This window comes from Diospyros lotus, chromosome 10 (genome assembly GCF_014633365.1).
Source record: "Diospyros lotus cultivar Yz01 chromosome 10, ASM1463336v1, whole genome shotgun sequence".
In the NCBI taxonomy this organism is placed as follows: domain Eukaryota; kingdom Viridiplantae; phylum Streptophyta; class Magnoliopsida; order Ericales; family Ebenaceae; genus Diospyros; species Diospyros lotus.
Window position 1 is genome coordinate 3,654,398 of NC_068347.1, and position 13,569 is coordinate 3,667,966.

Genomic DNA, 13,569 nt, shown 5'->3' on the forward strand with positions numbered 1-13,569 from the left:
GACCATGCCTCCAAGCTTCATTTCACTCCTATCATGCACCAAAAATCACTCTTTTTGCTCCATGTCCGCTTTAACACATGCTCCACATCTACATAACCATATATAGAACCAAATCAAGTAAAAATCATCCTCATTGAATGTATAAATGCTAAGTTTATAAACCAAAATAAGTGTATAAAAGACACTTATCAGTTAACATATTCGAACCGTTATCATCCGTGAAGACCTTCTCAAGCTCTAACAACTTAAAATTCAAAACATCTTTTATCCAATGCTATTTAACATCAGTATGCTTCGATCTATCATGAAATGTTGGATTCTTGTTAAGATAGATGATACTTTGACTATCATAAAACAATACACACCTCTCTTCTGTAAAGCCGAACTCTTACACAAATCTTTTCATTCAAACAACTCCTTGCAAATTTCTATCAGTGTAATAAACTCTACTTCTGTAGTGGACAATACAACACATTTTAGCAATCTAGAATGTCAGACCACTATTCCCCTTGTTACTATAGCTTAGCAAGAGGTCTGTTCAATTTCTTGGACGGTATTTCCAAGGATAACCACAAGTCTTGAAAAAGTTTTAAGTGGTCCTTTAGGTCTCAACATAGAATTGGCTTAAACAATACTAAAAAATATCCCTTGAAATTGATCTTACCCTTTTACTAAGAAAACAAAACGCTCTCCCTTTATTATTAAGCTTAAATAATAAAATCTATTTGATGGACAGGTGATTCAAATAGGATTATTAAATTTTTTATGAATTTTTAAATAATAATTTTAATTAAAATAGATAGGTAATTTTTTGGATGATATTCTCACTTGAAAGCTAACTTCATTTAATATACATAAATTATTTTATATGTCATGGCAGAGGAAATTTGGGAATATCCGTGGGCTTTACAAGCTCCATTAAATTGCAATTTTCCAAGATCATATTCTTTATCTGGAAACATTATTTAGACACTTAGAAGTGACACTTAATTAATGTGATAATCTTATATTAATATATTATATCATGTCTCCAATCAATATAAGTGTATAATACACTAATACAAAAATATCAAACCAAGTGTCATTCTCAAGTGCGCAAATAGCATTTTGGAACCGTAGCATAATAGAAGAACGAAGTGTTTATTAAAAGCCACAATACAAATTAATGCTCTTACAATATCATTGTGCAAAATTAATACTCTTTATTAGAATGAAGAGAGATATTTCAACATATTAATGTTATACAATAGAATTGAAATGTATATAAAATGAAAAGAAAAACAGTTATACATCTCTACATAAGATAATGCGTGTATGCCCTCATACTGATGTTATTCCTTTTGCCTGGTTACTTGAAAGTTTGGGTTGACAAAGACAGCCATGGTCGGACCATACATGGAGGGACTAGAGAGAGAATGATTCAGTTTGGATAGGCCTCAATGATAGAAGGCAAAGCTGGGATCCGGATGATGTTATAGCGTGGGAAGCCTCCTTTCTCCAGCACTCGTTTCCATTCAGCCTCGGTCCTCTCTTTTCCACCAGAGCTGTGAGCAAGCATTATGAGATCGAACACAAATCCTGTGTTGTCAAACATGCTTTCACCGTCTGGCTTCAGAACCACTTCCACTAGAATCACCTTTCCTGTCTTCTCTGAAATTGCCTTCCGGCAGTTCTTCAAGATCTTCACACAGTCTTCGTCGCTCCAATCATGCAAGATCCACTGCACGAATTCATGATTAGAACATGAATTAAACCATCTAGACAGTTAACTAATAATAACTTTTCTTTCTGTTTGTGTAAAATATTTCCAAACTTAAATCCATTACCTTCATGAAAACTGCATCAACCTTTGGAACAGACTCAAACATGTCACCTCCAATATGGGTAACTCCTGGGTACTCAGGTGCTGTGGCGACCACATGTGGTAAATCAAAGTTGATTGCTTTGATGTGTGGATAGGCCTTGGTGATCTCGGATATGGAAGTTCCAATACCACCGCCCACATCCACTAGCGACCCAATGGAATGAAATCCATCCTTGTACGCAGCGACGATTGCGGTAGTGGTGACCTTGGCGGTACATCCCATTGCAGCGTTGAAGACCTTGCTGAAATCTGGGTTGGCGGAGCCATAGTCCCATATCTCTTTGCCATGAGCCTTTTCGAACGCAATCCCACCTTCGCGCACACACCTGCTGAAGCATTGCCAGGGTGCTAATGCCCGGGGGTCGCTCTCCATCAGTACGATTGGCGCTAGGCTCAGCTCAGCATCGCGCACTAACAACTTGGAGGAGTGGGTCAACCCGTAGAGGGTCTCTCCGCCGACAACCGACGGAGGAGTGGCTATGAAAATCTTTTTCCGAACCAGAAATCTCATGATCCGCCCCAGGGCAATGAGATCTGGGGAAGGAGAATCTATGCCGGCGGCGATTTGGGATAGGCTGATTGGACACCCGGAAGAATGAATAATGTCAGCTATGCGGAGCTCCACCGCAGACTTGAGTGCCATAGCGTCTGCAAAGCTTAGCATCTGTTGCCATATCTCTGCTTGGGCATCAAGCAGTACCATTGCCTCTGCACTAATGGCTTCCTTCTCCATAATCATTCTCTCTGTCTCTCTGTCTCTCTGTCTCTCTCTCTCTCTCTCTCTCTCTCTCTCTGTGTGTTTAAGCTTACGTAGTGAGGCTTGCTTGTAAGGTAGCCGAATAGAAGGGTGGCTTTTATAGAGGAAGATTGATGAGTTGGCCGAAGAAGAAGAAAAGAAAGCAACATATATGAGAAGACAACCAACATGATTGAATAAGTATGTGGCTGTGGCTGTGGCTGGATAGCCTCTCTGCATGTCAATTCAACCATTCTGGCTATTCTATGATTTGTATATTCTAAGCATGGGAAAGCTTAACTAGCAAACATAAATGCAGTCTTTTGAATAAGTCAGTAAAATTTGGTTGGCCGTTCAACCTGTTATAAATGCACTCTTTTGAATAGCTTTCAGAAAAGTCAACAATCACAATCACAAAAGATTATTATTGCTTCTTCAATTTTCCTTAAAAAATTTCTAGATTCAAGCATTAGGGGACTATATATTATTATTATTATTATTATTATTTGGTTTAGAAATCAAAAGCTAATTTGAATATATAATGTTCTGTAAATGAAAATGTACAAACAAGAAAAAGCAAGCAAATTAAAGTTTACAAAAAACAAATGGGGCAAACCCATCAAAATTGTAGAAAATAAGAATGATTTGCTTAGATAATAAGCATCCACACGGTTACATCCTCTTATAGAGGAAAATATTACAGCATAAGGAAACTAACAATAAGGAAACTAATCTAATTGCAAAAAGGAAAGATACATAAAAGATACATATGAACAAGTTTAGAAAAGTTTTCGAAGTCTAATTTAGGAAGTATCCTAATTAAAAATTGGAAGCTTGAAAAGATCTCTTTCTTGCAACATTTTCGTGAACCAACACTCTCCCTTAAGTTGGTAAATGAATGTCTATCATTCTCAACTTACTTATTAGAATTTCGAATCTCTTCCCGCTAGCCCTTTAGTCAACACATCGACCACTTGATTTTCAGATGATTCATAAGGAATCCGAATTAGGCTAGCATCCAACTTTTCCTTTATGAAGTGTCAATCTATCTTTATATGCTTAATTAGTCCTATCATATTGAACAGGAATGTGAGGAATATTAATAACTGATTGATTGTCAAAAAATAAATTAATATATAGTACCTTAGATCTTGATCTTCAAGTCTTCTAAAATAATTCATAGCCACAGCAGTTCACACAACCCAAGGGCCATAGCCCTAAATTCTACCTCCGCACTAAATCTCGGCACAACACTTTGCTTTTTTTGCACCTAGCTCCAAGATACAAGATTTCCTTCCCACCCCCCTCCCAAAAAAAAAAACACACACACACACAATATCTAGTGGTGGATCTTCTATCAACTGTGGAACCACCATAATCTGCATTAGTGAATCCTTGCAAGAGATAGATGAATCTGTCAACATGTCTCTAAAACCTTCCTCTATCTATTGCCTTCCCTTCCAAATTCTCCTACAATCTAAGGTTAGGATCCACAAGTATGCTGAACCCTTTCCCTCTTGTCACTCTTATTTCAGCCAACAAGTCAAGTATATACTTATGCTAAGATACGAAGATTCCAGCCTTAGAGTAAGCAACCTCTATTCCCATAAAGTATTTGAGTAGTTTTGATCTCAAATCCCTTGGCTAATTTTCCTTTGAGAGCCTACTGTTCTTCATTATCATTTCCGCTCACCACTATATCATTAACATGTACTAAGAGAGCTGTAACCTTTTCACCTGAATATTTGAAGAAGAAAGTGTGATCCCCTCTACTTTGGTAGTATCCCATAGACTTCATTGCCTTAGAAAATCTGTCAAACCACACTCGGGGGGATTGTTTGAGTCCATATAAGGCATTTTTAAGCTTGCACAGTACTGTACCTACTTCTATTTCTTGAAAACTAGGGGGTAATTCCATGAATACAACCTCCTCTAAATCCACATGTAAGAAAGCATTCATTACATATAGTTATTGCATCTTCCACCCAAAATGAGCTGCTACGGATATGAGAATCCTTATTGTGGTCATTTTTGCCACGGGGGCAAAATTCTCAAGATAATCTATGCTATATGACTGAGTATAACCCTTGGCCACTAGCCTAGTTTCATACCTCTCCAATGTTCCATCAACTTTATAGTTCAAATTAAATATCCACATGCAGCCAATTGGAGTGACTCTCTTAGGTTTAGGCACCAACTCCCACGTTTGATTCTTATGCAAAGCGTTTATTTCCTTTAGCATGGCTTGCTTCCAATTTTGGTCTTTTAGGGCCTCTTCTACTAACTTAGGAATAACAATAGAATTTAATGAGGTTAGGAAGCTTTTGTGGTTTTGGGAGAGACGATGGTATAGGACAGGTAATTGGTTAAAGGATGCAATGTACAGCTTCTAACCCCTTTCCTCACAACAATTAGAAGGTCTAGGTCATTAGGAACAGGCCTAGGAGGAGGTGGAATTGATGATTATGCAAATTCCATACATGGGTCTGATGTTGATACAAGCTAAGACTCTACAACGAGATGCCTATTTTAATTTGAACACATAAGAAGAGCCCTTAAACTTAACTGGGGATGATAACCTTGGGGCTGCTTGCTCAGTACATGTTGTAGCTAGCAGAGGGAGAAGAAAGGATAGAAAGAGAGTCAGGTAAGTCATGTGAGCTTCTTGCTGCTTGTTTTAAATTAAGAAGTGCATCCAAGAAGCCTCGGTCCTCATATTCTCTACTCTCCCCTTGAGGACCAAGCTGAAGAGGGCCAAAGAAAGGCTAAGATTCAAGAAAGTAAACATCTTTGGAGACATAGAACTTTCTAGAGGTCGGGTGATAGCACTTGTAACCCTTTTGGGTTGGTGAATAACCTAGGAAGATACGCCTAAGAGCACATGGATCAAGTTTTTCTTAGTGAATTTTGGGGATATGAACAAAGCACACATAGCCAAACACTCGGAGTAGAAGTGGAGTATGCAAACTTAGATCTAGAAAAAATGAGGATAGACGGTGGAAAGGGTTGTGATGATTTAGAACTTTAGATGGGACTCTATTGATTACATAGATTGTTGTGAGAAAAGCCTCACCCTAATAAGTTTTAGGAACATGATGCTGATGGAGTAGAGCTCTAGCCATATTAAGAAGGTGTCTCATATTCCTCTTAGCTACTCCATTTTGTTGTAGAGTGTTTATATAGGAAGACTTATGGACAATGCACTCTTACTAGAAAAAAATGGTGCAATTGATTATTGAAATAATCCTTGGCATTATCAGTTTTAAATTTTTGTATAGGAGTACCAAATTGAGTGGAAATCATTTTGTAAAAATAGGGTAAGATGGTGCTAATGGTAGTTTTCTCATTTAATAGAAATACCCAACACATTCAAATACAATCATCTATAAAAGAAACAAAACACATAGCCCAGAACAGTTGGGAATTTTGGATAGTCCCCGAACATCTGAATGGACCAAGGAAAAATGGTTGGATGAGAGTTTATTGTTGACAGGATACAATACTCAATGGTGTTTAGAAATCACACACACCTCACATTAAAACATATATAGGATCTAAGGTTTTAAAGAAAGCATGAAGGGTGACCTAGCCTATAATGCTAGAGCCAAATGTTGGCAAAAGTTGAACTTGACTAAGATGAGCAAGCAATGGTGTGCTGCCTCCACTTAGGGTGACCCTCATTATGTAATAAGTACAAACTATTATTCTCCTCAGCCACACCAATCATCTTTCCCATGGTCATGTCCTAAAATTTACACATATGATGATAGAAAATAGCATGACGGTTTAATTCCTTGGTTAATTGATGAACAGATATGAGATTAGTAGCTAGGTGAGGAACATGAAGAACCTATTTGGCAGGTAACATAGGACTTAGAATAACCTTTCCCTGGCAAGTAATGGGAACTGAGGTTCCATTAGCAATGATAATCTATTTAGGGTTTGCAAGAGGCTGATAGGTGTCAAAAAAATTTAAGTTAGGCCTCATGTGGTCAGTGGCTCCCGAGTCAAAGACCCATATGTTACTCCAAGCAGTTTTAGAGGCAAAAAAAAAAAACTCAAAATGTAGGCATATACCTTGTGGACAAAAGAGCAAGCTCCATCTTGGATTATCCTTAGGAAATTCTTGAGTTTGTTCATTTTCTCTGCATTTAATTGAGTAAGATCAAATCCAATAGGATCAATTTTTCTTATAGATCTAGATTCCTCCTGTTCTTTGCTAGAGATATAGGCTTGGGTCTTGGGAGCAAGTCTCTTAAATTCTCCCATCCTGCTCAACATTGTTTCTTAATTTGTTGTGAAGTTTGAAGCAAGTAACACACCTAACATTGCTTCTTAATTTGTTGTGAAGTTTGAAGCGAGTATCCTTGGTGTGCTTGGGCTTCTTGTAATAAGTACACTATAGGCCTTCTTGGCCTGAATTCTTTAGTAATCCTTATGTCTTTCTTGCTCTAAATCATGCCCATTCTCTGTTACTTGGCACCATATCTAAGCTCTTTACACTATGATCATTATTAAGCATAGCCCCCTTCTGTTTTCTTCACTTCGAATAATGGAAAAAAACTTCATTAAGAGTAGGTAATTTCTCCCTACCAAGCACTTGGATCCTTACTTGATTATATTTAGGATTGAGACTCGCTAGCAACGCTACAATCATGTCCATTTCATGAATTTGGTTGAGGGTGGCAGCATCCTCACTGCACACCATTTTGATGTCTTAATAATGGTCTAGTTTTAGCCACAACCCCTTCATCTTATTGTAATACTCTACTATAGTGGAGACTCCTTGTCTTGTCCCACTAATCTTAGTTTTAACCTCAAAAATTACCGAAGTATCTTGAATCTTTGAATAGGTTTGCCTTAGAGTTTCCCAGATATCCCTAGCTGAAGTAAAAAACATAAAGTTTTTACTCACCTCCAGTTGTATGGCACTCCATAAACAAGACATGGTCAACAAGTCTCCAGTGCCCCATGCTATGAAAAAGGGATCTAAATCCTTTAGAGAGGGTCCGGTTAAGTGACCTAGCTTTCCTCAGCCTTTAAGGAATGTTCTCACAAGCTGAGCCCACTGCAAGTAATTTCTACCATTTAATCGGTAGGAAGGGTGCATTGCACGCATATCTCCTACTCCTATTAACTGCTAATCAATTGGATTTGATTTAGTAGTGGCCATGGTAGGGGTTCTTCGGATATTTCAGACATGATTTAGGAAAAAAATGGATTGAGCAAAGATAATATTAGAGTTGGTAAACGATGGCTGAACAGAAATGAAGCATTGGAGGCTTCGAAAAGAAAAAGAAATGCAATGAAGGCACTCTAGGGTTTTAGGATGAATAGGAGAATGTTAGTGGCTCTAATACCATGTAGGAAATCGGAATGATTCGCTTAGATAATAAGCATGTACATGGTTGCATCCTCTTATAGAGGAAAAGATTACAACATAAGAGAAAACTAACTAGAAGGAAACTAATCTAATTGAAAACAGAAAATATACATAAAGATACATATGAACCAACAAAAACACATAGAAATAGAACATCACTCACACTAGAAAGGGAAACAAACCCTCAGCTGCCTCAAATCAGTGAAGCGGAGAGAAACAAAGCTAAAAATAAAAAAGAACAAAGCTCGGGAGCCCAACAAGAAGTGACCCTACATACTGAAATGGACGAGGACCATGGGAAGATCCTTGAAGAACCACCAACCAAGGATGAAACTGGCAAGCAAAATGAAGGCTGACCCACCACCGCTTCTTGAGCACTCCAAAGATGAACCGCGGGAAGGGAGGAACTGGCCAAAACATAGAGGAGCCCATCCATCGAGACCTACACCATTCCCCAGAAATAATGATGCTAAAGGAAACTGATCCAAGAGATACAAGCAATAGAGGGAAACCGAAAGAAGGAGAGGAACATGGGACAACCCTTCCAAAAACCTTACAAAAAAGCCACACTCACAAAGTTCATTGGACCCTCATTTTGTTATTCATAATTTTTAATTTATTATCGGAAATATTTTGAGTTGGGTATAATTTCGATATATAAGGATTTGAAATGACACTTATATACATGTTATTTTAAATAGTAAAATTTGAAATGTAATTAATATTTTAAGTAATATAATTTGAAACACATTATATCCAAATGCAATCTTACTGTTTTTAGCAAGAAATTAAAATTTTAAAAATTAATTCTAAATAACCCTTTATTATATATATATATATATCTTTCTTTACAAATTAAAAAACACATTTTATATTCACTAGAAAAAAATTACAATGAAGACAAAGACATGAATGAATTTGAATTGAAGCTTAACCTTGCCTTAACAAGATAAAAGAAGAAACATTATCACTTAGAGGGTTCAAGAAGTGATAAGATTGAATGCTTCAAGGATCTACATCAATAAATTTGTAATCGTTTTGAGTTTGAGTTGTGTTCTACTCTCTAATCTACTAGTGTGCCTCCATCTCCTCATGTTCCTACTTAACATTTAAATGGTTTTCCTGTTAGACACGGGTCTTCAACTTTGCTTGAGACCTCTCCAAAATAATACTTTGACACTTAAGTTAAATTAAGAAGAAAGAAAAATAAGCACTTTACATGGTTATCAATGCTTCAAAATTTAGTTATTGTTTCATGCCTCTGGTGGAGAGATGTTTCCCTCTGGTGTTGTCACCTTTGGTTGTGCTCATGTGTTTGGACACACATGGTAAGAAGGGGTACCATGCGATTGAGTATTGTAAGCAACACTAGAATGTTTATGCCCTAGTGAGGTAGATCCATGCATGGCAAGTCTATGGAATATCTACATATGCATCACTAAAAGAAAATAACAGTTTAGAGATGGATTTCTCTGTCTCAAATTAAAAACGGATTTAGAGACATATTTTTTTTAGACAGATTTAGAGACGAAAAAAATCCGTCTCTAATTTGAGAAAGATTTAGAGACTAAACCTAATCCCTCTCAAATTGAGATGGATTTAGAGACGAAATGAGACAGATTTTAAAGATAAAATTTTTTTGTCTCAAATTAGAAACAAATTTATTTTCATCTCTAAATCCGTCTCAATTTGAGAGAGAATTTAAGACGAAAATTTTTTCGTCTCAATTAGGGATGAAATTTTTTTATTTCAAAATTCATCTCAATTTGAGACGAATTTTGGAGATGGAAACTAATCTGTATTAATTTGAGACAAATGTAAGAATGGATTTTTTTCGTCTCTAAGTCCGTCTCAATTTGAGAGGGATTTTGAGATGAAAATTTTTTTGTCTCAAATTAGAGACGAATTTTTTTTATCTCAAATTGAGAGGGATTTTGGAGATGGAAATTAATCCGTCTCAATTTGTGATAGATATTTTTTCATTTCAAAATCCCTCTCAAATTTATAAAATATAAAATTAATTTATAAAATGTAAAATATTAAAAAATTAATTTATAAAATGTAAAATTTTTATTTATAGATATAGAAATTAAATTCTAAACATATAAATTAATATATTTCATGTGAATAAAATATAAAATAAAGTATATATACATGTAAACTAATATATATATAAAAATTTATAAATTAAAAAATATATTAAATATATAATAATTAACTATTTGTAATAGTTATTAAAAGTATACAAAATGATCGCACTATTTGTAATAGTTATTAACATTCTTAATTATCACAAAATTTATTCATTTAATAATTAAAAATAAATTTAACCATGGAAAATTTTAGAAAATGTATAAAAAAAATTAAAAATATATATTAACTCTTCTTTTTATTTTTAAATCAATTAATTTATTCCATTATTTTTTATTTTATTATTAAAATTTTAATTTAATTTCTTAAACAATTACCCACACAATTGGTAATAAACAAACACTACAATGTTATATAATAATTAACTATAAGATCGAGGGTATGATGAAAATATAAAATATCAGTTTAGGTAGAATGGAAAAAAAAATAATGATTGCAATTCATTTGTCAGAGAATTACGTGTTAACCTTTCCAACCACAGATCGAAAGTTACCCAAAATATAACATTCATTCCATATGTTCAATACATTTACAAGAAACCAACCATGAGGTAGTACAAAAAATAAAAAAGTCAAACCATAGAAACTGATAATGTTGCCAATGCTCAGTGTCAACGATGGTTGCCAAACACGATAGGTCCAAGCTCATCAATGTCGTCCCGGAGTGGCATCTGGCTACTGCCAGTGTTATCAGGGTAAGGTAGAGAAGTGGCCTCAGGGAAACTAGGAAGCGAGGCATTTTTTGGAATGATGTGACGATCAGGGCTCCAGTTTGGGTTTGTATCAGGTTGTGGAATAGGTTGAGGATGTGCAAAATAGTGTGTGAATAGTGAATCCTGCAATAGAGCTCGATAAGCTTGTAAATCACTAATCTGTTGTTGAAGAAAAAGAATATGAGACACACAATCATATACGGGATCCTGAAGCGGGGCTTAAGCTTCAAATAAGAGTGTCATAGCAGCTCCAAATTGGTCACTTACCAGAAGATGGGCTAGGAGGATAGAGGCATTTCTGGCACCAAAAATGCGGTTGATGACAACAAAATAAGTGGATCCTTCCTCGTGACAAAAATAAGGAGCAAAGATGCACGATGGGGTACACTGTCTTCTCAAAACTCTGCAGGTACCGAATCAAAATGAGTCAAACCTTGGCATAATAAATCTGAGTTCTGGTTAAATCTAAGCAAATCAAGTATGGGTCAAATCTAATTGGATTGGTCAAATCAGATGGGTCAGAACTAATTGGATGGGTCGAATTAGATATGGATCAGATCTAATTAGATGGGTCGAATCAGATATGAATCAAATCTAATTGAATGGGTCGAACCTAAATCAGGTCGGGTCGGGCCAACCCAGATCTAACTTTAGATCCGGCAGCAGCGGGCAGCGGCGTTGATGGTCGGCGAAGGCGGCGATGGTCGTGATGCAGATCTTGAAGGTGGGCGGTACGGACCTGGAGCAATCGGTTGATCTGGAAGATACGCGGTGTAGATCTAGAAGAAGAGAGGCGATCGGTGGATCTGGAAAGAGAGAGGCGATCGGTGGATCTAGAAGCTGGTGCCGGTGGATCTGGAAAGAGAGAGGTGATCAGTTGATCGAAACTGGTGCCGGTGGATCTAGAAGGAGAGAGGCGATTGGTGGGTCTGGAATGAGAGAAGACTTAGGGAAAAAGGAGAAGAAAAGGAAAATTTCTAAAAAAATAGACACAAATTTAGAGACGAAAAAAAATCTGTCTCAAATTTGAGACGAATTAATTTCCATCTCAAAATTCCCTCTCAAATTTGAGATGGATTTTTTTTCATCTCAAATGTCAAATTTTTATCTATAGATATATGAGTAATGTTATGTTAATATAACATAAAATATAATATATATTATGTAATGTTATATAATATATAACATAATATATAATATTATTAAATAAAAATAAGAAAGAGGCCAGAATCTCCCCGCCTCTTTGCTTATTATTATGACCGAAATCATCATTACTCTCTTTGCTCATCATTATTCTCTTTTTTTCTTGTTCTTTTTGCTTTCACATTTTTTCTTCTTATAACATTAAAAATATTAAAAAAATGTGTAAGTAAGTTTCCATTGAGTTGAGAGAGATGAAGAAATGTACTTAAGGAGAGTGTGTAAGTGTGCCAAGAGAGAGAGAACGGTGACGGAGAGAGAGAAGAGGGAAGGCAAAATAAAATATTAAAAAAGTGTGAAAGTGGGTTTCATTCCTATATTGGAGCATAAGAAAAGACTGGTAATATTTGATATTTTTATTATATTTATTTTACATAATTATTTTTTAAGAAACAATAATTTTTGCATGAACACCTTTTTTTTCCTTTGCAGTCAAAGCAATTTGGTCATCCACTCATGCAGGCTGAGTTGTATCTTGCGACATATAGAAAGAGAGACAGTTTGGGATTTGTTGCTAGGAAATCCGAGAATACTTATGTAAATATACATTATTTGTGTCTTTTTATATTATTCTATTATGATTAATTGACCTTTTGATAATACAACTTATTTTATGTATCTATGATGCTTGCAGGCTGACTTCCAAAAGCGACAACATGAGGCATTATCACAGGCATTAGCATTTGGCCAGTCAGAAGATAATGACGTTGTCCAGCCCTCGCAGCCAACTATTGACGAGAGATCAATATGGTTGGAGGTTGTGGGCGGTAAGAAAAAGGGTCATGTCTATGGGATGGGGTCAGAAGCGTATGTCATCCTTGGTTCCTACAACCTACCATCGCCACCGTCATTGTCGTCGAGCTCATTAGCAAAGCAGATTCAAGAAGTTGTTAGGATAGCTATTGAACCCTTTAACGATCGTCTGTCAGCCATTGAAGGTAGGTTGCCTTCCCCACCGCCATCTTTATCATCACCGCACTTGGATCCTTTGGATCATTAAAAGATCCGTTATTTGTATGGATGATAGAATTTATTATGTATTTTTAATATTTATGGACGTATTATTAGTATGGATGATAGATTTTACGATGCATTTCTAATATTTATGGATAATGTGTATTACTCTATGGATTTATTATATGGTATGGATAATTTTTTTTAGTTCGTATATGTGTTTATCAGATTGAATTTTAAAATTTTTTTAAAAAAAAATAAATTAACTTTTTTAATTATATTTAAATTTGAGACGAATTTAGAAACGGAAAAATCTATTTCAAAATCTCTCTAATTATGGAAAAAATCGATGGAGTGGAAAATTTCGTCTCAAATTTGAGAGAGATTTTTTCCTCGCAAAATTTGAGACAGATATAAAGATGGAAAAATTCGTCTCAAATTTGAGATAAAAAAATCTGTCTCAAAATCCCTCTCAAATTTGATATGGAAAAATCCAGTCTCCAAATCCTTCTCAAATTTGAAACAAAAAATTTCGTCTCAAAACCTTTTCAAACATGAGACAGATTTTG

General features: G+C 35.6%; 1 protein-coding gene across 1 annotated transcript in view; it reads right to left on the reverse strand.

The window, feature by feature from the left end:
- Positions 1 to 1,179: 1,179 nt before the first annotated feature.
- LOC127812226 ((R,S)-reticuline 7-O-methyltransferase-like) overlaps positions 1,180 to 13,569 on the reverse strand; it is a 28,095-nt gene continuing 15,705 nt past the window's right edge. The window contains exon 3 of the mRNA XM_052352607.1: positions 1,180 to 1,636. Within this exon, the coding sequence (XP_052208567.1) occupies positions 1,421 to 1,636 (216 nt within the window). The 3' untranslated portion in view covers positions 1,180 to 1,420. The remainder of the gene's footprint in view (positions 1,637 to 13,569) is intronic.